At 39.8% G+C, this 25890-nt stretch overlaps 1 protein-coding gene across 12 annotated transcripts in view; it reads right to left on the minus strand.

Annotated features, from left to right (window-relative positions):
* The window catches only part of WDFY4 (WDFY family member 4), a 415213-nt gene that overhangs the window by 206745 nt on the left and 182578 nt on the right, over positions 1–25890 (minus strand). For all 12 annotated transcript variants that reach the window (XR_010318150.1, XM_064269860.1, XM_064269858.1 and 9 more), the window contains one exon: positions 25050–25175. Coding sequence is in view for 11 of the 12 variants with exons in the window: in XM_064269860.1 (XP_064125930.1) it covers positions 25050–25175 (126 nt within the window). In the remaining variant the exon portion in view is untranslated. The remainder of the gene's footprint in view (positions 1–25049; positions 25176–25890) is intronic.

Consider the following 25890-nt stretch of genomic DNA (forward strand, 5'->3'; position numbering starts at 1 on the left):
TGAGAGGCTGAGGCATGGGCGTATGACTCGAGGCTGCGTAACTAAGCAAGAGCAATTGAAACCTAGAGGAAGACCTACTCTCTGAGACTTTGAACAAGACACATTATTACATGACATCTAAGACTATGGGTCAACACAAGATGCTCGCTGACATGTGGGGAATGGTTTAATATGTGTACAGTTGTGCTTTGACCCACATGGCGTCAGCATGAGCACTCAACAGCAACCGGTTCTGGGAAGTCCCTGGGTGGTCTAATGGATAACATGCTTGGCTGCTAACTGAAAGGCTGGAGGTTCAAGTTCACACAAATGGGCCTTGGAAGAAACGCCTGGTGATCTACTTCCAAAAAAATCATTCATTTAAAACCCTGTGGAGCACAGTTCTAATCTGATGCACATGAGTTTGACTGGATGGGAACTGCTTATAATATGTGCAACCATCGTTCTAAGGGCTTTATAGATATTACTCTTCTCACCTTCACAACAGCCCTCTGAGGAAGGTGTTATGTTTACCCCTATTTTACAGATGAGAAAACTGAGGCACATAAAAGTTAAGTAATTGCCAAAGGTCACCCTGTGGGTAAGGGACAGAACCAGGAATGGACCCCAGGCAGGGGAGCTTGGCTGTAAAGTCTGGCTGTCTTCCCTACATGGCCTCTATGGGATTAGACAAGCCTTTACGTGCACAAGGAACTTACCGATCAGCATCAGAGTTGAACTCTGCTTTCCCATCAGTGCTGATGCTCTTAGCTATAGATCCTGCCCTGGCTAATTCCTGGTAAACCCTGTCTGCGGTTGGCAGGGCTTGAGATGCCCAATATCCACCAGCCAGGGGTCTCGAATGAATCATGTGGCATTGAGCCAGTACCCAGCTGTCTGCTGTGGCCTGGGCACCTGATCACCCCTCTCCCCCACCTGGCCTTGGCCACATGGCTGGGCCTCTGCCTTGAATCCCTATGATCCAGTGTCCTACTGGAGCCCAGCTAGCTTGACCAGCCCTTACCCAGTCACTCCAGAGATGGACCCTGGCTCCAATGTATCCAGCTGCTGTGTGGGGCCTACTCTGTCCTAAATGAACAGCTGGAACTTGAAAACTGTCATCAGGACATTCCCTGCATAGCCACGCCAACGTCAAGGCTGAGTGACATTCAGTCTACTCCTATGGACACTACAGTGTGGACATCAGGCCCTTCCTTTGGAAGGCCAGTCACCCAGTTCCAGCTCCTCACAGCCATGGCTTCCTCATTTTCCCACCAACTTGCTGTTTAGTCCTTGTGCAGTCTGCTTGAGTTGGAGCATCTTGTTTACCAGGTAGCTACCAAGTGGCTGGACCCACACCTCACACTGGGAAACTTAAATTCAGTTGTAGAAAGAAAGGCAATGCACACGGAACAACAAGAGAGCAGTCTAAAGTCACTCTTACAGGACACCAGGAAAGTCTGGTGTGGCTGGAGCAGATGGGCGGAGAGGCACTGTTGCTGGTCATCTGCATCTGAGTTGCAATGCTAGCTTTACCATGTCTTCACAGCTCAATATTAGGTGCACAGAGGAGAGTGAGAGTTAAGAGAGCTTTTTTTTCCGGAGTTAGTCTGCCTAGGTTAGAATCTTGCCTCTACCACTTACTAAGAGTGTACCTTTGGACCAGTTGCTTAACCTCTATACACCTCCAGTTCCAACTATGTAAAGCTAAGATCATAATATGACCTATTTCATAAGGTTGTTGTGAGGATTAAAAGAGATATTTTAGTGATTCATGATTATTTTCACAGTGACTTTCGACTCAACAGCAACTAATAACAACATCACCACAGAGTAAATACAGCATAATCTGGGAGATAAGGTCAAATGGGTGGGGGGGTGTCAGATATAGAGGACTCAGACATTTGGAAGAGGAATTTGATTTGATGTTTTGGGCAACAGGGATCCCTGGAGGTTCTTACACACAGCAGTGACCTGGATGTTATGCTAATTCTGAACAAACACACTGCCTCCACCACACCCTTGCTCTCCAAACTCCCTGGAGTGAGTTAGTCACCACGGCTTCCGTTTCTGCATCAGTACAATTGGGATAATTCTGTCTATTTCAAAGTATCATTGCACACATAGAATGACTAAAGTCATAATGTAAAACATTGGCAGAGACATGGAGTAACCAGAACTCTCCCAGAATAATTGCTTGTCGTTGTTGTTAGGTGCCGCCGTGTCAGTTCCGACTCATAGCGACCCTATGCACGCAGAACACTGCCCAGTCCTGCGCCATCCTTATAATCATTGTTATGCTTGAGCTCATTGTTGCAGCCATTGTGTCAATCCACCTCATTGGGCATCTTCCTCTTTTCTGCTGACCCTGTACTCTGCCAAGCGTGATGTCCTTCCCCAGAGACTGATCCCTCCTGACAACATGTCCAAAGTATGTAAGATGCAGTCTTGCCATCCTCGCTTACAAGGAGCATTCTGGTTGTACTTCTTCTAAGACAGATTTGTTCATTCTTTTGGCAGTCCACGGTATATTCAATATTCTTTGCCAACACCACAATTCAAAGGCATCAATTCTTCTTCGGTCTTCCTTATTCTTTGCCCAGCTTTCACATGCATATGATGTGATTGAAAATACCATGGCTTGGGTCCGGTGCACCTTAGTCTTCAAAGTGACATCTTTGCTCTTCAACTCTTTGAAGAGGTCCTTTGCAGCAGATTTGCCCAATGCAATGTGTCTTTTGATTTCTTGACTGCTGCTTCCACGGCTGTTGATTGTGGATCCAAGTAAAATGAAATCCTTGTCAACTTAAATCTCTTCTCTGTTTATCATGATGTTGCTCATTGGTACAGTTGTGAGTTTTTTTGTTTTCTTTATGTTTGAGGTGCAATCCATACCGAAGGCTGTGGTCTTTGATCTTCATTAGTAAGTGCTTCAAGTCCTCTTCACTTTCAGCAAGCAAGGTTGTGTCATCTGCATAACGCAAGTTGTTAATGAGTCTTCCTTCATCCCCGATGCCCCCTTCCTCTTCATATAGTCCAGCTTCTCGTATTATTTGCTCAGCATACAGATTGAATAGGTATCGTGAAAGAATACAACCCTGATGCACACCTTTCCTGACTTTAAACGAATCAGTATCCCCTTGTTCTAGCCAAACAACTGCCTCTTGATCTATGTAAAGGTTCCTCATGAGCACGATTAAGTGTTCTGGAATTCCCATTCTTCACAATGTTATCCATAATTTGTTATGATCCACACAGTCAAATGCCTTTGCATAGTCAATAAAACATAGGTAAACATCCTTCTGGTATCCTCTGCTTTTAATATACCAGGAATAATTGCTAGTGAGAGTGTAAATGGGCACATCCACTTTGGAGAACTGTTTGACAATATCCACTAAACCTAAGCATGTGTATACTTTATGACTTATAATTTTGCTTTGGGTGTACACACAAAGGAAAGGAATACATAAACCCACCAAGAGATATGTACAAGAATGCTCATAGCTTCATTCATATTTCCAAACTAGCAACAACCCAGAATGGATAAATGTACAGTCATTTATTATCACAATAGGCTACTACTCACAATAAATAAGAATGAACTACTGATACACACAAACATGAGTGAATTCCACAAACAATGATGAGTGAAAGAAGCCAGACATAGGAAAAGGGCCAAGAAAGTGGAGTAGTCAGACACTTTGTGTTGTCCCTCTGAAAAACAACAAAGACCCCCAAAAAAACAAGTGAATAGAATATATATGACACTCTAGGGACCCTAAGTATCAAAGACAAAGATGAAGAATTGGCCTGAGCAACAAGTGGAAGGAGGAAACCAAAAAAAACCAAACCCACTGCTGTCGAGTTGATTCCGACTCATAGCGTCCCTATAGGACAGAGTAGAACTACCCCATAGAGTTTCCAAGGAGTGCCTGGCGGATTTGAACTGCCGACCTCTTGGTTAGCAGCTGTAGCACTTAACCACTATGCCACCAGGGTTAGGAGAGACAGTTTAAAAACAGTGGAAACAGAGAATTACGCATTGCCGGCATCCTGCTAGCAGAACCTGCACAGCGTGGACAATTGAGACAAGCAGCGGCATCCCCCTGAAACTCATCCCATCCTGTTCAGCTAAGCAGGAGCAACTCTGCATGCAACCCTAGAGTCAGCCAGGAGTGATTCCAGCCCTGCGAAAGTTTAGTGCATACACTCAACCCACCACATGCACACCAGCCCCCCATCAGAGCTCCAAAGCCCAAGAAACACTCCCTCCCCTGTCCCACTCCCCACCCTACTCTCACACCAGCCCAGCAGCATTCAACACTGCCACGACCCTTAAGCTGAGAACTCTTGGCCAGCCACTGGTGCAGGGGGTCCAGGGACTTGCACCACCCTCCACCCACTCTGATCACTCATACCAGTGCCTTACTGGCCAAGCCGGAAGAGTGCGGCCGTATTGGGACAAGGTAGGAAGCATTCCTAACCGACGCCCACTTCACCTGCAGCAGCTAATTGGGAGCTATAGACCTGTGGAATTCACCAACACCCCGCCCCCTAAGACAGAAGCTCAATCATCCATACTGGGGGCCTGAGGGTCAGCAGTGCTGCCCACTCCATCCAGCTACCCACAACAGGGACCTGAGGACTGGTGGTGTCCCCCAATCCCTCCAGCCAATGGTAGCAGGCGCCTGAGGACTGTTGCACAACCTCCCCCACAATGCACTCTAGTAGATAGTGGCATGTCCTCTAACAAGGTACCCGTGGGTAGTTGACAGGCCCTTGTCTCACCACTCCCCTGCCCCGCCACCACATCACCCCTACTGCAACTGGAGGCTTGTGCCTGCTCTGAACACTTCCACACAGCCCTCTCTGCCCAAACACTCTCCACACCACCCACCCGGTGACTGACAAACTGGACACCTTTTCCCCGACCATTTGGTAAGCAGCAGAGTGCACACACAACACAATGACCAGGAAGAACACCCCCAGCACCCACAGCGAGGTGACCATCAGGACAGATACATCACCTCACCAAAATGCCACCTACATCCTCAGCAATCCCATAAGAACAGCGAACAGGAACCCATGCTCATACACCTAGTCGCTGTTCTGGCCACCCAGAGACAGGAGGTGAGAGCTTCGGTGCTGTCAGATTAGTCATCAGGGTAGCACACGTGTCCAGCCTACTCATGTACATCAAAACAAAAGTTCAGGATTCAGTAAACAAACATACAATAGATAAATAAATATAACTTCTAGAGGCCTCAGAAACAATAGACAATATCGAATCACATGAAGAAACAGGACAAGATGGTTCCAGGAAGTGACCAAAATAAAGAACCAGAAAACCTTCTGAAGGAAATAAGGTAATGGTACTACCTGATAAAGAATTCAAAAGACAGAGCTCTCCAAGACATCAAGAAAGAGATCAAGGAAAACACAAACAAAACCCAGGAAAACAGAGACAAAGCAACAGAAGAATTCAGGAAAACAATACAAGAACAAAATGACAGAATAAATAGGCTACTAGAAAACATACAAAAATAGCACCTAGAAATTAAAAACACTAACAATAAAATTTCAGAATTAGACAACTCAATAGAAGGACATAGGAGCAGAATTGAGGCAATGGAAGTCAGAATTAGTGAGCTTGAAGACAAATCCCTTGATACCAATTTGATTTAGGAAAAATCATAAAAAAGAATGAAGAAAAATGAAGAAAGCCTAAGAATTATGTGGAACACTGTCAAAAAGAAAAACTTATGTGTGATCAGAGTCCCAGAACAGTGGGGAAAAGGGGAATAATGGAAATCACAGAGAGAATTGTTCAAGGTTTACTGACAGAAACCTCCCTAATATCATGAAAGATGAGAAGATATCCATCCAAGAAGCTCAATGAAACCTACGCAGGATAGCCCCAAAAGAAAGTCACCAAGACATATCATAATCAAACTTGCCAAACCCAAAGACAAAGAAAGAATCCTACGAGCAACTATGGAAAAAATGAAAAGTCACTTACAAAGGAAAGATAATAACACTAAGCTCTGACTACTCAGCAGAAATCATGCAGGCAAGAAGGCAATGGGATGACATATATAAAGCCTTGAAGGAAAAAAGCTGCCAGCCAAAAATTATATATCCAGCAAAATTCTCTCTCAGATACAACAGTGAAATTAGGACATTTCCAGAGAAACAGAAATTAATGGAATATGTTAAAAACCAGACCAAAATTACAAAAAATATTAAAGGGAGTCCTCTGGCTAGAGAACCAACAACATTAGACAACAAATCAAGATTAGGACACAGGGCAGAGCAACCAGATAGCAACCCAGATTAAGAATTCTCAAAAATAAAACAAAGCTAAAAGACTAAAAATAGGGAACCAGAGGTGTCAATATGTAAGCAATGACAACATCAAAACAGAAAAGAGGGAATAAACAGTATACAGAGCTTCCATATGAAGAGGAAGTCAAGGTGACACCAAGAAATAAAAGACCGGTTTAAACTTAGGAAAATAAAGGTAAATTTCAAGGTAACTGTTTTGTTTTTTTTTTTTTTTGTAAAGGAAGCCAAGAAACCTACACATCAAAAAAAAAAAAAAAAAAAAAAAGAAAAACATAAGGACTTGATAAATACAAAATAAACAATAACAAAAGAATAAAGAAAAAAACTCAGAAAAGAAAATTAAACACTACAAAGAAACCACTAACACCACAAAAAAAATCAACAACGACAAAAAGACAGCAGTAAACTCATACCTGTGGATAACTACACAGAATGTAAATGGCTTAAGTATAACAGTAAAGAGACAGAGAGCGGCAGAATGGATTAAAAAAAACACGATCCATCTATATGCTGTCTAAAAGAGACACACATTAGACACAAAGACATAAACAAACTAAAACTCAAAGGATGGAAAAATATATCAAGCAAACGATAATCAAAAAAGAGCAGAAGTGACAAAATTAATCTGCGATAAAATAGATTTAAAGCAAAATCCATCATAAAGAATAAGGAAGGACACTATACAATGATTAAAGAGTCAATACACCAGGAAGATGTAACCGTAATAAATACATATGCACCCAGTGACAGGGCTCCAAAATACATAAAACAAACTCTAACAGCATTGAAAAGAGAAATAGACAGTTCCACAGTAATAGTAGGAGACTTCAACACACCACTTTTGGTAAAGGACAGAACATCTAGAAATAAAGTCAATTAAGATACAGAAGGTCAAAATGCTACAATCAACCAACTAGAACTCATAGACATACACAGAACACTCCACCCAACAACAGCAAAGTATACATTCTTTTCCACCGCACATGGAACCTTCTCCAGAATAGACCACATTTTAGGCCACAAAGCAAGCCTCAACAAAATCCAAAACATCAAAATAATACAAAACATCTTCTTTGATCATAATGCCATATAAAAGCAGAAATCAATAGCAGAAACAGCAAGGAAAAAAATCAAATACATGGAAATTGAACAATACCTTGCTTAAAAACTACAGGTAATAGAAAAAAATCAAGGATGGAGTTTAAAAATTCGTAGAATCAAGTGAGAATGGAAACACATCTTACCAAAACCTTTGGGACACAGCAGAAGCAGTGCTTAGAGATCAATTTATAGCAATGAATGCACAAATAAAAAAGAAGAAAGGCCAAAATCAGAACATTAACCCTACAAGTCAAACAAATAGAAAAAGAGCAGCAAAAGAAGCCCTCAAGCACCAGAAGAAAGGAAATAAAGATTAGAACAGGAAAAAAATTAAATAAAGAACAGAAAAATAATAGAAAGAATCAACAAGACCAGAAGTTAGTTCTTCGAAAAGATCAACAAAATCTAAAAATCGCTGGCCAATTTGACAAAAGAAAAACAGGAGAGGGAGCAAATAACTCAAAAAAGAAATGAGATGGGAAATATTACAACAGAATAAGCTGACATGAAAAGATGAAAACAAAATGCTACGAATAATTGTACTCCAACAAATTTGAAAACCTAGAGAAAATGGACAAATTTCTAGAAACACACTACATACCTAAACTAAGAAAAACTGGTATAGAAAACTAAACAGGCCCATAACAAGAGACGAGATTGAAGAGGTAGTAAAAAAAAAAACTCCCAACAACAAAAAGTCCTGGCCCAGATGGCTTCACTGGAGAATTCTACCAAACTTTCAGAGAAGAGCTAAAATCAATATTACTCAAACTATTTCAGAGAATAGAAAAGGAAGGAATACTCCCGAATTCATTCTATGAAGCCAGCATAATCCTGATACCAAAGCCAGGCAAAGACACCACATAAAAAAAACAAAACTGCAGACCAATATCCCTCATGAATATAAAATCCACCCACTGCCGTCGAGTCGATTCTGACTCATAGCGAACGACACTATAGAACTGCCCTGTAGAGTTTCCAAGGAGTGCCTGGTGGATTTGAAGTGCCAACCTTCTGGTTAGCAGCTGTAGCACTTAACCACTACACCACCAGGGTTTCCCTCATGAATATAGATGCAAAAATTCTCAAAAAATTCTAGCCAATAGAATTCAACAGCATATCAAAATAATAATACACCGCAGTCAAGTGCAATTCATACCAGGTATGTAAGGACAGTTCAACATTTGAAAACTGATCAATACAATCCACTACATAAATAAAAGAATCATATGCTCATCTCAATTGATGCAGAAAAGGCATTTGACAAAGTCCAAACTCATTCCTGATAAAAACTCCCAGAAAATAGGAATAGAAAGGGAATTCCTTGACATAATAAAGGGCATTTATATAAAAAGAAACAGCCAATATCATTTTAAATGGCGAGAGACTGGAAACATTCCCCTCAAAAACAGGAACCAGCCAAGGGTACCCTTTATCACCACTCTTAATCAACATCATGCTTGGAAATCCCACCTACAGCAATAAGGCAAGAAAAAGAAATAAAGTTCATCCAGATTGGTAAGGAAGAGGTAAAATTATTCCTATTCACAGGTAATATGCTCCTATACATAGGAAATCCCAAAGAATCTGCCAGAAACCTACTGAAACTAATAGATTTCATCAAAGTGGCATGATACAAGATTAACATACAAAAATCAGTTGGATTCCTCTTCCCAACAAAGAAAACCTCGAAAAGAAAATCAGGAAATCAATGTTCATTTACAATAGACTCCAAGAAGATAAAATACTTAGGAATAAATCTAACCAGGGATGTAAAATACCTATACAAAGAAAACTACGAAACACTACTGCAAGAAACCAAAAGAGACCTACTGTCTTAGTCATCTAATACTGCTGTAACAAAAATACCACAAGTGGATGGCTTTAACAAAGAGAAATTTATTCTCTCACAGTAAAGTAGGCTAAAAGTCCAAATTCAGTGCGTCATCTCCAGGGGAAGGCTTTCTCTCTCTGTCGGCCCTGGAGCAAGGTCTTTGTCCTCTATCTTCCCATGGTCAGGGAGATTCTCAGGTGCAGGGACCCTGGGTCCAAAGGATGTGCTCTGATCCTGGCACTGCTTTCTTGGTGGTATGAGGGGTCCCCAACTCTCTGCTTGCTTCCCTTTCATCTCTTGAGAGATAAAAGGTTGTGCAGGCCTCACCCCAGGAAAGCTCCCTTTATATTGGATCAGGGAGGTGACCTGAGTAACACTGGTGTTACAGTCCCACCCTAATCCTCTTTAGCATAAAATTATAATCACAAAATTGAGCACAACCACACAATACTGGGAAACATAGCCTAACCAAGTTGACACATATTTTTGGGGGGACACAATTCAATCCATGACACCTACATAAATGGAAAAACACACCATGCTCATGTATAGGAAGACTCAACATTGTGAAAATGTCAATACTACCCAAAATGACCTACAGATAAAATATAATCCCGATCCAAATTTTAACGGCATTCATTAACAAGATGGAAAAAGCAATCACCAACTTTACATGGAAAGGGAAGAGGCCTTGATAAATAAAGTATTATTGAAGAAGAACAAAGTCAGAGGCCTCACACTACCTGATTTTAGAACCTACTTTTTTTTATATATATATACAGCCACAATAGTAAAAACAGCCTGGTACTTGTACAACAGACACAGACCAGTGGAACAGAGTTGAGAACCCAGATGTAAATCCATCCATCTATGGGCAGCTGATATTTGACAAAGGGCCAAAGTCCGTTAAATGAGGAAAAGGCAGTCTCTTTAACAATGGCACTGGCATAAATGTATGTCTATCTGTAAAAAAATGAAACAGGATCCATACCTCACACCTAAATGTGAAACCTAAAACAATAAAGATCATGGAAGAAAAAAAATAGGCAAAATGCTGGGGATCTAATATATAGCATAAATAGAATACAAACCATAACTCACAATTGAGAAACACCAGAAAAGAAACTAGATAACTGGGAGCTCCTAGAAATTAAACTTTTATGCTCATCAAAGGCTCACCAGAAGAGTAAAAAGAGAACCTACAACCTGGGAAAAAAATTTTGACTACACCATATCTGGAAAAGGTCCAATCTCTAAAACCTACAAAATACTTCAACACCTCAACAACAAAGCGTCCAATTAAAAAATGGGCAAAGGATATGAACAGGCACTTCACCAAAGAAGACATTCAGGCAGCTAACAGACACATGAGGAAATGCTTGCAATCATTAGCCATTAGAAAAATGCAAATCAAAACTACAACGAGATACCATTTCACCCAGACAGTACTGGCATTAATGAAAAAAAAAAAAATGTTGGCTAGGTTACATGGAGATTGGAGCTCTTATGCATTGCTAGTGGGAATGTAAAATCGTACAACCACTATGGAAATTAATATGGGCCTCCTTAAAAAGCTAGAAATAGAAATATCATAAGATTCAGCAATTCCACTGCTAGGAATATATCCTAGAGACATAAGAGCCATTGCACGAATAGACACATGCACACCCATGTTCACTGCAGCACTATTCACAACAGCAAAAAGATGAAGACAATCTAAGTACCCATCAATGGATGAATGGATAAACAAATTATGGTACATATACACACTGGAATACTACACCGTGATAAAGAACAATGACGAATCCTCAAAACAACATGGATGGGTCTGGGAATCTAGAGGGCATTATGCTGAGTGAAATAAGTCAATCACAAAAGACCAAATACTGTATGAGACCACTATTATAAAAACTCAAGAAAAGGTTTACACACAGAAAAAAAACATTCTTTGATGGTTATGAGGATGGGGGGGATGGGAAGAGCAAATCATTACATAGTAGACAAGAGTCAACTTTGGTGAAGGAAAAGACAACACACAAATATAGGGGAAGTCAGCATAACTTGACAAAGGCAGTCATAAAAGTTTCCTAGACACATCCAAACACCTTGAGGGACACAGTTGCTGGGGTGAAGGCTGGAGATCAGAGTCTCAGGAGCCATCTAGGTCAATTGGCATAACATAGCTCGTAAAGAAAATGTTCTACATTCCACTTCAGTGAGTAGCATCTGGGGTCTTAAAAGCTTATGAGCAGCCATCTAAGATATATCTATTGGTCCCATTCCATACGGAGCAAAGGAGAATGAAGAAAACCAAAGACATAAGGAAAATATTAGCCCAAAGGGCTAAAGGAGCACATAAACCACAGTTTCCACCAGCCTGAGCCAGAAGAACTAGATGGTGCCCAGCTACCACCACTGACCACTCTGACAGGGATCACAAAAAAGTCTCGGGCAGAGTTGGAGAAAAACATAGAACAAAATTCAAATTCACAAAAAAAGATAAGACTTACTAGTCTGACAGAGACTGGAGAAGCCCCTGAGCCTGTGACCCCCAGATACCCTCCTCAGAACTGACCAAAAAAAAAAAAAAAAACCCACTGCCTATGAGTCAATTCTGAATTATTTTTTTTTTTTATAGGACAGAGCAGAGCTGCCCAATAGGGTTTCCAAGGAGCACCTGGTGGATTCAAACTGCTGACGTTTGGGTTAGCAGCCGAATGCTTAACCAAATGCTTAACCATCTCAGACAGGCATGGAAAACAAACAACATACGTAAGGAACGCGCATCTTAGTTTGATCAATTATACATGGCCAAATGTGCAACTCCTCCCCAAATGCAAGATGAGAAGGCAGAAATGGACAGGAAAACTGTACAAATGGACACAGGGATCCTAGGCTGGAAAGGGGGAGAGTGCTGTCACATTCAAGAATGTAACCGATGTCACAAGACAATATGTATGTAAATTTTTTAATGAGAAACTAACTTGAGCTACAAGCTTTCATCTAAAGCACAGTAAAGTTAAAAAAAAAAAAAAGAGAAGTCTGGGGAAAGAATTGGTGATAGGGACAGAGAAAACTAAGCAAATATAAAACAATACTTTGGTTTTAAAAAAGAAATAAAAGCCAGACACAAAAGAGTGATGCCACTGATACGAAGTTTAAGAACAGGCAGACTAATCATTGTGAGAGAGGTCAGGAGAGTGGCTAGCACTTGACCAGGGTATAATACCAAAACCAAAAAATAAAATAAAAAACTGAGAAATGTATGCTTGAGTTATTCATTACAATTAAATTTTTGGCCTTTTTCTCTTATACTTCCAGAATTTGGCTTTTATATTTTTATGCTTATCTACTACGTTTGGTACATGATGCTTTCAGGACAGACATCCTCATTGTACCAAATTACCCATACCCATACCCGTTGCCGTCGAGTCAATTCCGACTTATAGCGACCCTAAAGGACAGAATAGAACTGCCCCATAGAGTTTCCAAGGATCGCCTGGTGGATCTGAACTGCCAACCTTTTGGTTAGCAGCTGTAGTAGTTAACCACTACGCCATCGGGTTTCACCAAATTATTAAAGTTTAAAAATTCTTTGGCCTTGAACCTGACTCTGCCTGGCATTCATATCATGTATTTATCTTTGCTGTATTTGTTTATTCTTTTCCTGCCAATCTTGGAGCCGCTCAAGTTTTGTGTAGACGTATATTTTAGGTCCCAAAAGGTTGGGTCTTGTTTCTGACTCAGTCTAGAAAACACATTTTTAATACATAAGTTTATCCTTTTTATGTTTCTTGTTAAAATATAAATATTTGTTCTTAGTTTTTTACAACTCTCGGCATATTGTATATTTTCTTTATTTTAAATGCTTCCTCGCCATTCCTTTTATTTGCTTTATTTTTAGAAACGTTAAATGATAAGCTAGGTAATGGATTCCTTATGCTGCACCCAAAAAACTGATGACACTTGGGCTTATAATGGAATCATGAATGAATTTCCCAAAGATGGGAAAAGCAGAGGCCATGCGCTCTGGTCATGACAAATAGAACTAGAAATAGACAACATAAGTTAAAATTAGAAAGTCCAATCACATGAATATTTTAAAGTCAAAAAGTTCTTTAAACATGCAATTGCAGAAATTCTAGAAAATAATTTTTTAAAAAGTGAAAATGCCAAAATCTTAGAAATAGCAAGAAAAACAATCTGGAGAATAATATGTACATCCCAGAGCCGATTCTTTAAATAAATCCATGAGTCTTCAGCTCATTAATTAACAAGACAGGCAGGGTAGAGAGAGAGCACAAACATGCAAATGAAAAATTAAGAGTGAGAAATAATCACACAGAAAATTAAATGAATTAAAAGGGGCCATTTTGTGAAAATTTAATAAATAGAAAATTTTTAGAGTATGAATTATTTAAATTGGGTCAAGAAGACACTTAAAAACTTAAAAGAGCCAATAGTTATGGAAGAAATTCATGCAATTTCATAGAAATGATTTAAACAGCATAAGAGTCATAGATTTCACATCTTCTTGAATATAAAGAAGAAAAGCCCTTTTGGAAAATACAAATCTAGTACAAAACTAATACCAAGACCTGAAAAAGATACAACAGAAGGAAAACTACAGCCTTATGTCATTTATAAATCTTCATGCAAAGTCATAAATAAAATATTTCAAACAGAATAAGGAAGATTTGTTAAAAGAATATGAACATAGTAACTAAGTGAGATTCTTTGCAAGAATGCAAGAAAATCTATAGATGTAATTCACTGATGGTTAAAAGAAAAAAAGCACATGGTCATCTAGTTATATGCTAAAAGAGTATTTAATAAAAAATTAATGCACATTTTTGTAAAAAAAAAAAAGCAACAAGTGTAAATGTGTACTTCCTTAGCACAATCATACACACAAAGAGATATGTACTGTGCTCACACCCATGCATACATCGAAACAGCGGAAACCATCATGCTAATGATGAAACCCAGACTTTCTTCACTGAATCATAACTAAGATGAAGACACCTACAACTTCCTATACTGTGTAGCATTTTCAAGGAAACACTAGCCATAACAATTAGTCAAGATAATGACATGAATGGTGTGAACTTTGGTAAGAATAAGATAAAATAATAATTGCTTGTAGAATATGTGACTGCATATCTGGAACCCAAGAGAAACAATTTATAATATCAATACAATGGAAGCTCAGCGAAGTGATAAGTTGTAAAGCTCAAATACAAAAATCAGTAGCTTTCCTACATGTAAACAATTACGTGTTAGAAAATTTAATGAAGAAAATGTCATGTTGGCATTAGCAAAATTTATGCAATGTCTTAAAACATTGACAAAAATACACAGAACTTTTGTGAAAGAAACCATAAAATTCTACCAGTGGTGATAAAAATTGGGCTTAAACATATGCAGAGACAGAATTTATTATTGGGTAAATCCAATATTATATATGACAACTACCCTTAATCAGTAGGATTAATACAATATCGACAAAAACCTCTACATAGTTTTTATTTGAAAAAAAATTATCCTAAGCACAACAGATAATTTGGGAAAAGAAGAATAATAAGGGGAGATTTGCCCTACAAGATGAAAGTATAAAGTTACAATAGTTAAAAGTTGGTACAAAAAACAGAGAAGAAGCAGGGCCAAGTTGACAGAGCAGTCAGATGCTTCTGGTGATCCCAACAAAGACCCAAAATAACAAGTGAATCGATTATATATATGACAAGCTGGGAGCCCTGAACATCAAAGGCAAAGTTAGGAAATTGGACCGAGCAGCAGGGAGACAGAGAGATGGTACAGAAGTGGTGAGAAGTTGCCAGACCTGACTCGGCTGGAACCGGTGCCCCTCAGGCATGATCCCCTGACCAGTGACTGTAGCAGGACTGGCAGTAGTGATTGGGGCTCAGTTTCCCCAGGGAGAGAGAGCGAGCCGCACAGAGTCTACTCACGCCTCTGGAATCAGTGAAGAACAGTGCTCTCGGCAAAAGATAAGTGCTTGCGTCTAATTTACCACACAGATTGAATAGCATCCCTTGCAAAAGAACTCTCTCCCATTTATCCAATCCCTCCTCCCTCTGTCCTAGCCCTCAAGATGGCTTCAGTAGCTGTCAACTTCCCTGGGCCTGAGACAGGTTCTGCTGCGCACGCTGAGCCATTCTCCTGGCCTTGGAGAAGGAACAAATTAAAAAAATGGGGGAGGAGGCAGGACCGAGATGGTGGAATAGCCAGACGCTTCCTGTGAACCCTCTTACAACAAAGACCTGAAAAAACAAGTGAAACAAACATCAAAGGCAAAGTTAGAAAACGGACTGAGTGGCAGGGGGAGAGACGGTTCAGAAGCAGAGGGGAGTTGCCAGACCTGAATCGCCAGGATGCCTCAGGCACCATTCCCAGGAGTGGCTGTGGTGGACTAGTAGAAGCATTCGGCCACAGCTTCCTTCAGGAAGAAGCAGCCAGCCACACAGCTTACTCACACCTCTGGAACCAGAGAAGAACGGCACTCTCAGCAAAAGCTAAGTACTTGCGTATATCTTATCGTGCCCCCCACCCCCTAGCCAGTTTCAGTGGCTGTTGATTTCTCTGGGACTGAGATAGGTCCTGCTGAGTGTCCTGAGGCATTCTGCTGGCCTTGGAGAAGGAATAAATTCACAACTGGGGGAAAAGATAATCTGCCAGCCCTACTAACATGGGGAGCTTAGGACAGAAGTGGCTCCTGTCCAGGCATAAATGGCCCGTGGACTTTGAATACCTTTCCCCCCTGCATGGACCTGTGTAGGCCTATTTCAGCAGCTTAGGCCCTTGTTGGCAGACTGCAGCAGTGTATATGCCTGAGATCTGACTTCAACTGCTTCAGCTGTGTGGTGGAGAGGCGGGGGGCGGGGGTGTCGACATTTGACACCACTCTGCCTATTAAGCAGGGTCTTCATCTACCCACATCAGGGGCCTAAGGACTGATGACTCCACCCACATCACTTAGCCACCAGCAACAGAGGTCCAAGGATAAGTTTTGCCTCCCAGTCCTTACAGCCAAAAGCATTAGGTGCCCATGGTCTGGCTGCAGAACCCACCCACTTGTGTGCTCTAGGAAACAGGGACACATTTTCCTCACAGACATTCAAGGGATGGTTGTCAGCCTCCTGCCTTGCTCAGAGCATTACCCCCTACTACAACCAGATACCTGGGCCTACACCAATCACCCCTGCTCCTCTAAGAATATAGGAGACAGCCTGCACCACACACTTGGTGACCAACTACCTGGACACCTGAGCTGAATTCACACAAGAAAAGTGAATGGACTCCTAGGCTCATACACCTGGTAACAGCTCTATCCATCTGGCAACAGGACATTAGAGCTTCAAAGGTGCAAATACTCAGGCTAGTGCCCTCAAGCAGTCTATTTGGGCATATCAAAACAAAACAAAGCAAGAAGCTAGGACACAGTAAGCAAACATAAAATAAATTACTACAATAACTAATAGATGGCTCGGAGACAACAGTCCATATCAAATCACTTAAAGAAGCAGACCATGATCGCTTCAACTAACTCCCAAAACAAAGAATCAAGGAATCTTCCGGATGAAGAAATATTTCTGGAATTACCAGAGGTAGAATACGAAAGATTAATATGCAGGATTCTTCAAAAGATCAAGAAGGAGATCAGGCAAAATGAAGAACAAGTCAAGGAACGCACAGATAAAGCAGTCAAGGAAATTAAAAAGGTTATTCAAGACCATAATGACAAATTTAATATGCTGTAAGAACCCATAGAGAGGCAGCAATCAGAAGTTTAGAAAATTAACGATAAAATTTCAGAATTACACACCTCAATAGAAAGTCAGAGGAGCAGACTTGTAGAAAGAGAAGTCAGAATTGGTGAGATTGAGGACAAAACACCTGGCACCAAAATATTCAAAGAAAAACCAGACAAAAGAATTAAAAAAAACGAAGAAATCCTAAGAATCATGTGGGACTCTATCAAGAGAAACAACCTAGGAGTGATTGGAGTGCCTGAACAGGGATGGAGAACACAAAATACAGGTTTATTGAAGATTTGTTAGTAGAAAAGTTCCCTGATGTTATGAAAGATGAGAAGATAATCTATCCAAGATGCTCATCAAACCCCACATAAGGTAGATCCCAAAAGAAAGTCACCAAGACATATTATAATCAAACTTGCCAAAACCAAGGTTAAAGAGAGAATTTTAAGAGTGGCTGAAGATAAATGAAAAGTCACCCACAAAAGAGAGTGAATAAGAATATGCTCAAACTATTCTCGGCAGAAACCATGCAGGCACAAAGGCAACAGGATGCATATGTAAAGCCTTGAAGGAAAAAATTGCAGCCAAGAATCATATATCCAGCAAAACTGTCTCTCAAATATTAAGGTGAAATTAGGACATTTCCACATAAAAGTTTAGGGAATTTGCAAAAACCAAACCAAAACTACAAGAAACACTAAAGGGAGTTCTCTGGTCAGAAAATCAATAACATTAGATAACAACCCCAGACTAGAAAACAGGACAGAGCAACAAGATAGCAATCCAGATTGGGAAATTACAAAAATTAATCAAGACCAAAAAAAAAATCAAAAGAGGGAACAGCAATGTCATTACATAAAAGATGACATTAAATCAATGAAGAGGGACTAAAAAATGCAGTCATAGATCTTTCATATGGAGAGAAAGTCAAGATGATATAAAGAGATAAAAGTCTGGTTTAAATTGGGTAAGCAATAAGGTAGCCACAAAGAAGACTAACAATCCTACACATCAAAATAAAATACAACAAAAACTCAGCAAAAACAAAATCAACAACAATGAAAAAGAGAAAAAGACAATATGTAAAGAAAAACTACTCAGCACAAAAAATTATGTGGAAAAAAGATACTGTCAACGACACACAAAAAGACATCAAAATGACAGCACTAAACTCATTAAAAAAAAAAACTCATACCTATCCATAATTAGGCTGAATGTAAATGAACCAAATGCACCAATAAAGAGACAGAGAGTGGCGCAATAGATTAAAAAAAACCATGATCCATCTAGAAGTTGCCTACAAGAGACACACCTTAGACATAAAGACACAAACTAAAACTCAAAGGATGGAAAAAAATATATCATGCAAACAACAATCAGAAAAGAGCAGGAGTGGCAATATTAATTTCAAACAAAATAGACTTTAAAGTAAAATCTACCACAAAGGATAAAGAAGGACACTATATAATGATTAAAGGGAAAATATACCAGGAGGATATAACCATATTAAATATTTATGCACCCAATGACAGGGCTGCAAGATACATAAAACAAACTCTATCGGCACTGAAAAGTGAGATAGACAGCTCCACAATAATAGTAGGAGACTTCAACAAACCACTTTGGGTGAAGGACAGGACAACCAGAAAGAAGCTGAATAAAGACATGGAAGATTTAAAAGCCACAATCAACCAACTTGACCTCATAGTCATATACAGAACACTTGACCCAAAAGCAGACAAGTATACTTTCTTTTCCAGCACACATGGAACTTCTCCAGAACAGACCACATATTAGGTCATAAGGCAAGCCTTAACAGAATCCAAAACATCGAAATATTACAAAGCACCTTCTCTAACCACGAAGCCATAAAAGTAGAAATCAATAACAGAAAAAGCAGGGAAAAGAAATCAAACACTTAGAAACTAAACAATATCTCGCTTGAAAATGGCTGGGTTATAGAAGAAATTAAGGATGGAATAAAGAAATTCATAGAATCAAATGAGAAAGAAAATACTTCCTATCAGAACCTTTGGGACACAGCTAAAGCAGTGCTCAGAGGTCAATTTATATCAATAAATGCCACATACAAAAAGAAGAAAGGGCCAAAATCAAAGAGTTATCCCTACAACTTGAACAAATAGAAAGAGAGCAACAAAAGGAACCAGAAGAAAGCAAATAATAAAAATTAAAGCAGAATTAAATGAAATAGAGAACAGAAAAACAAATGAAAAAATTAACAAGATCAAAAGCTGGTTCTTTGAAAAGATCAACAAAGTTGATAAACCACTAGCCAAACTGACAAAAGAAAAACGGAAGAGGAAGCACATAACTCAAACACGAAATGAGATGGGCAATATCACAACACACCCAACTAAAATTAAAAGAATCATATCTGATTACTATGAAAAACTGTACTCTTAACAAATTTGAAAATCTATAAGAAATGGATGAATTTCTAGAAACACAATACCTACTTAAATTAACACAAACAGAGGTAGAACAAGTAAATAAACCCATAGCAAAAGAAGAGATTGAAAAGGTAATTCAAAAGCTCCCCCCTAAAAATAGCCCTGGCCCTGACAGCTTCAATGGAGAACTCTACCAAACTTTCAGAGAAGAGATAACACCACTTCTATTAAAGGTATTTCAGAGCTTAGAAAAGGATGGAATACTCCCAAGCTCGTTCTATAAAGCCACCATAACACTGATACCAAAACCAGGTAAAGACAGCACAAAAAAGAAAATTATAGACTTATATCCCTCATGAACTTAGATGCAAAAATACTCAACAAAATTCTAGCCAATAGAGTTCAACAACATACCGAAAAAATAATTCACCATGACCAAGTGGGATTCATACCAGGTATGCAGGGATGGTTCAACATTAGAAAAACAATTAATATAATCCATCATATAAATAAAACAAAAGACAAGAACCAGGTGATCTTATCAATTGATGCAGAAAAGGCACTTGACAAAGTCTAACACCTATTCATGATAAAAAAAACTCTCAGCAAAATAGGAATAGAAGGAAAATTCCTCAACATAATAAAGGGCATTGATACAAAGCCAACAGCCAACATCATCCTAAATGGAGAGAGTATGAAAGCATTCCCCCTGAGAACAGGAACCAGACAAGGATGCCCTTTATCACCATTCTTACTTAACACTGTGCTGGAGGTCCTAGCCAGAGCAATTAGGCTAGATAAAGAAATAAATGGCATCTAAATTGGCAAGGAAGTAAAAGTATCTCTATTTGCAGATGACATGATCTTATACACAGAAAACCCTAAAGAATCCTCAAGAAAACTACTGAAACTAATAGAAGAGTTCAGCAGAGTATCAGGATAGAAGATAAACATGCAAAAATCAGTTGGATTCCTCTACACCAACAGAGAATTTTGAAGAGGAAATCACCAAATCAATAGCGTTTACAGTAGCCCCCAAGAAGATAAAATACTTAAGAATAAATCTAACCAGAGAAGTAAAAGATGTACACGAAGAAAACTACATGACTCTGCTACAAGAAATCAAAAGAGACCTACATAAGTGGAAAAAACATACCTTGCTCATGCATAGGAAGACTCAATATTGTAAAAATGTCTACTCTACCCAAAATGATCTATAGATACAATGCAATCCTGATACAAATTCCAATGATATTTTTTAATAAGATGGAGAAACAAATCACCAACTTCATATGGGAGAGAAAGAGTCTCTGGATAATGAAGCATTACTGAAAAAAAGAATGAAGTGGGAGGTCTCACACTACCTGATTTTAGAACGTATTATACCGCCACAGTAGTCAAAGCAGCCTGTTATTGGTACAACAGATACATAAACCAATGGAACAGAATTGAGAATTCAGACATAAATCCATCCATCTATGAGCAGCTGATATTTGACAAAGGCCCAAAATCCATTAAATGGGGAAAAGACTGTCTCTTTAACAAATAGTGCTGGCATAACTGGATATCCATCTGCAAAAAAATGAAACAAGACCCATACCTCACATCAGGCATGAAAACTAACTCAAAATGGATCAAAGACCTAAATATAAAATCTAAAACAATAAAGTTCGTAGTAAAAAAAAATAGAGACAATGATAGGAGCCCGAATGGATGGTATAAACAGTATACAAAACATTACTAACAATGCACAAACATCAGAAAAGAAACTAGATGACTGGGAGCTCCCAAAAATCAAACACTTATGCTCATCCAAAGACTTCACCAAAAGTGTAAAAAGATTACCTACAGAATGGGAAAAAGTTTTGGGCTAGGACAAACCCAATCAGCATCTGATCTCTAAAATCTATATGATACTGCAAAAACTCAACAACAAAATGCAAAGACCCCAATTAAAAAACGGGCAAAGGATATGAACAGGCACTTCACCAAAGAAGATATTCAGGTGGCTAACAGATACCTGAGGAAATGCTCACGATCATTAGCCATTAGAGAAATGCAAATCAAAACTACATTGCGACTCCATCTCACTCCAACAAGGCTGGCATTAATCCAAAAAACACAAAATAATAAATGTTGGAGAGGTTGTGGAAAGACTGGAATATTTATACACTGCTGGTGGGAATGTAAAATGGTACACCACATTGGAAATCAATTTGGCGCTTCCTTAAAAAACTAGGACTAGAAATACCATACGATCCAGCAATCTCAGTCATTGGAATATATCCTAGAGAAATAAAAGCCTTTACACAAACAGATATATGCACACCCATGTTCATTGCAGCACTGTTTACAATAGCAAAAAGGTGGAAGCAACCGAGGTGCCCATCAACAGATGAATGGACAAATAGATTATGGTATATTCACATAATGGAACACTGCAATGATTAAGAACAATGATGAATCTGTGAAACATAACACGGAGGAATCTGGAAGTCAGTATGCTGAGTGAAATAAGTCAGTGGCAAAAGGACAAATAGTGTATGAAACCACTGCTATAAGAACTCAAGAAATAGTTTAAACACAGAAGAAAATATTCTTTGATGGTTACAAAGGTGAGCAGGGAGGGAGGGGGTATTCACTAACTAGATAGTTGACAAGAACTATTTTAGGTGAAGGAAAAGACAACACTACTCGGTACGGGGGAGGTCAGCACAACTGCACTGAACCAAAAGAAAAGAAGTTCCCTGAATACAACCAAACACTTCAAAGGCCAGGGTAGCAGGGACCGGGGTCTGGGGACCATGGTTTTAGGGGACATCTAGGTCAACTGGCGTAACAAAATGTATTAAGAAAACATTCTGCATCCCACTTTGGTGAGCGGCGTCTGGGGTCTTAAATGCTAGCAAGTAGCCATCTAAGATGCATCAATTGGTCTTAACCTACCTGGAGCAAAGAAGAACACCAAAGACACAAGGTAAATACGAGCCCAAGAGGCAGAAAGGGCCACATCAACCAGAGCCTACATCACTCTGAGATTGGAAGAACTAGACGGTGCTCGGCTGCAATGGAAGACTGCCCTGATGGAGTAGGAGAACAGTGGGATGCAGACCTCAAATTCTCATAAAAAGACCAGACTTAATGGTCTGAGACTAGAGGGAGCCTGGAGGTCATGGCCCCCAGGCCTTCTGTTAGCCCAAAACCAGAACCGTTCCCGAAGCCTATTCTTCAGACAGGGATTAGACTGGACTATAAGATATAAAATGATACTGTTGAGGACTGAGCTTCTTGGCTCAAGGAGACACATGAGACTATGTGGTCAGCTCCTGTCTGGGGGCAAGATGAGAAGGCAGAGGGGGAAAAGAGCTGGTTGAAGGGACATGGGGAATACAGGGTGGAGAGGAGAACTGTGCTGTCTAATTAGGGGGAGAGCAGCTAGGAGGACACAGCAAGGTGTATATAAGTTTTTGTATGAGAGGCTGAATTGATGGGTAAACATACACTTAAAGCACAATAAATAAAATAAAATTTTTTAAAAAGTTGGTACAAAAACAGATCGATCAATTATCAGGACAGGTAAAAAAAGTAAACCACAGTATATATACAGAAATTTAGCTTATGATAAAAATGTCTTAATTGGTGGGAAAATGATGTATTATTTAACAATGGTCTAACTGGCTACACATCTAAGGAAGAAAATAAGCCAGATTTTTACCTGACTTGTAATAAATGATTTAAGTATAAAATATAAAACCATAAAAATACCTAAAATGGGTGAATACGCTTATAATCTTGAAATAGGAAAAGACCTTTCTAAACAAGTCACAAAATTAGCAACCATAATAATTAAAGTACTATTAGTTAGAATTTTTTGAGGGCTTATTATGTGCTAGACAATGTAAATTGTTCTATGCTATCCCCCAAGAAATTCCATGAAAAAGAAATCAGTATGATCCCTATTTTGTAAATACATATGAAGCTTAGAGGGCTCAGTTACTTGTAACTTGTTTAAGGTCAAGTGGTAGAGATGTAGGAAGTGGTACAGTTGGGATTTGAACCCAGGAAGTGGGGATCTACAGCCCGCTCCTGGACGCACTTTGCCATAGTGCCCTCATATGCTAAGTATTGATAAATTTAACTCCATAAAAATGTAAACTACAAACAAAACATAAGCCAAAAAAAAAAAAAAGATGCTACAATAAAGAATATATAATATAAGGGATTCTTACAAACAAATTTAAATAAATATATACATGTATGCACACAGACACACCCCAAAAATTGGTGAAAGACATAAACAGGCAATCACAATAAAATAAGATGGTTAATAAACCTATGCCCTTTAACAGAAGCCATTGAGACTTACAGTGAAAATGATGGTAACTAATGCAAAGAAATCAACTATAAGTTCATGAACCGTTTGGCTAAGTTGTGAAGACTGTGAGGGTCAACACTCTTGTGCAAGATGGCATCTAAAACAAAAGGGTGTGAAATACACTTATGCCTGCTGTCCTATGTCACAGGATTTGCACCAATAAGGTCATCAAACAAGAGAAAAAAGATGAGTGCACAACAAAGTTCATGACAGACTTTTCATAAAAATGAAAACACAGAAAAACAGCGCACATTTCCATGTGTAAATCAGATGATTCACATCGTTGTTTATTAACATGGACAGATGTCCACAACAGGTTGAGGGAAAAAGACAAAAGGCATGTGGCCTCATTCTCCAATGATGGGGTACAATCTGGGAGAAGTATCTTTTCTGGTAGGCTATCCCACTAAAGTTCACAGTGGTCATTTCAGGTGAGTGCATCTCAGGTGATTTTCACTTTCTACTTATCTCTTTTGTTTAAATTTTTTAAATAATCATGTATCACTTTACAAAAGCAGTAAAGTTTCTCCATACGCAATCAAGCCTCCAATTGTCTTTGGTGCCTACGGAATGAAGTCGGAATTCTTCAGCCTTTCATTGAAGTTCTTGTTGACCTGGATGACAGTTACTCCTGTTCATGGACCCACATGGCCTTTGTCCCACCTCGCAGACATAAAGACATACAACACACACACCTCCATGTCTGAAATGCCACTCCACCCACCTCTAACGGACCTGGAAGGCTCAGATCAAATGCTATCCATTCCGAAAACCACTCCGGGTTATGTTGATGGTTGGTGGCAACCTCTCTTCTCAGCACCATGTTTTACTTTCTACGTCACATTTTACTGTCCTAGTGGAAGTGAGCACCTTGAGGGAGGAGTACCCTCTTCCTCCTCTACCTGCCCTGAAGTGCCTGACCTAGTACAGCTGCTCAGAAATGCTTCCTTTGACTAGAGGCACTAAGTGTCTCAGTGGAGAAAGCCAAATGCTTTAACAAATGGAAAACAGTTATCTCCCAGCAAGACAGCATAAACTCACTGGGGACGAAGAAGCTGGGATTCCCCTTGCATATCTAAGTCATCGCTAGGATTCATCTTGCCTCTTCTATCAAAGGGTCAGACCAGTGATGCTAATTGACAGCATCACGTGAGAGCATCTGGGAAAAGGCAAGGCCACTCTTCTGACTGCTCTTCCTTGGGTGTGTGTAGAGAACAGGATCTCACCTGGTTCATGGTGGCTTTCAGCATTTCCAGAAGCAGTAGGGCACCTTCCAAGCACAGGCCAGCCCGGAGGACCTCTTCCCTGTAGTGCTTCTGCAGTAGCCACTGAGTCATGGCCTCGAGGCTGTCCTGAAGGAGAAGAAGGGGGCAAAGAAAGCCTGTGGTTATATACCAAGGGACCAGTTTTCACAGGCACTGCCTCTCATCTCCCTGGGGCACCCAGGAGAAGGGCAGAACAGAGTAGAAGCAGCTGTGGTGGTTGGTCCTCATGGAGAATTCAAGCCCAGTAGCTGTTGCATAGGGATATATATACATTTCTAAGAAGGAGGTGGAAACCCTGGTGGCGTAGTGGTTAAGTGCTAACCAAAAAGGTCGGCAGTTCAAACCCACCAAGTGCTCCTTGGAAACACTATGGGGCAGCTCTACTCTGTCTTATAGGGTCGCCATGAGTCGGAATCAACTCGACAGCAAGGGGTTGTTTTTTTAAGAAGGAGCTAGGAGTCTCTGAGTGGTGCAAACAGTCTACATGCTCAGCTGCTAACTTAAAGGCTGGAGGTACAAATCCACCCAGAGGCACCTCAGAAGGCCTGGCAATCTACTTCTGAAAAATTGGCCATTGAAAACTCTATGGAGCACAGTTCTACTCTGACACATACAGGGTCGCCATGAGTCCGAGTCAACTCCATGGCAACTGGTTTTAAGAGTGAGCTGAAGACCCAGCAGCACCCGGCACCAGGTTTGGTTCTTTTGGTCTGACATCACAAGTACTCCATGTCCTAAGCAAGTTCAGTGAATTTTAATAAATGATATCATGTAAGACATATGAAGAATCCAAAGGTTTCTG

Source organism: Loxodonta africana, chromosome 16 (genome assembly GCF_030014295.1).
Source record: "Loxodonta africana isolate mLoxAfr1 chromosome 16, mLoxAfr1.hap2, whole genome shotgun sequence".
Classification (NCBI taxonomy): domain Eukaryota; kingdom Metazoa; phylum Chordata; class Mammalia; order Proboscidea; family Elephantidae; genus Loxodonta; species Loxodonta africana.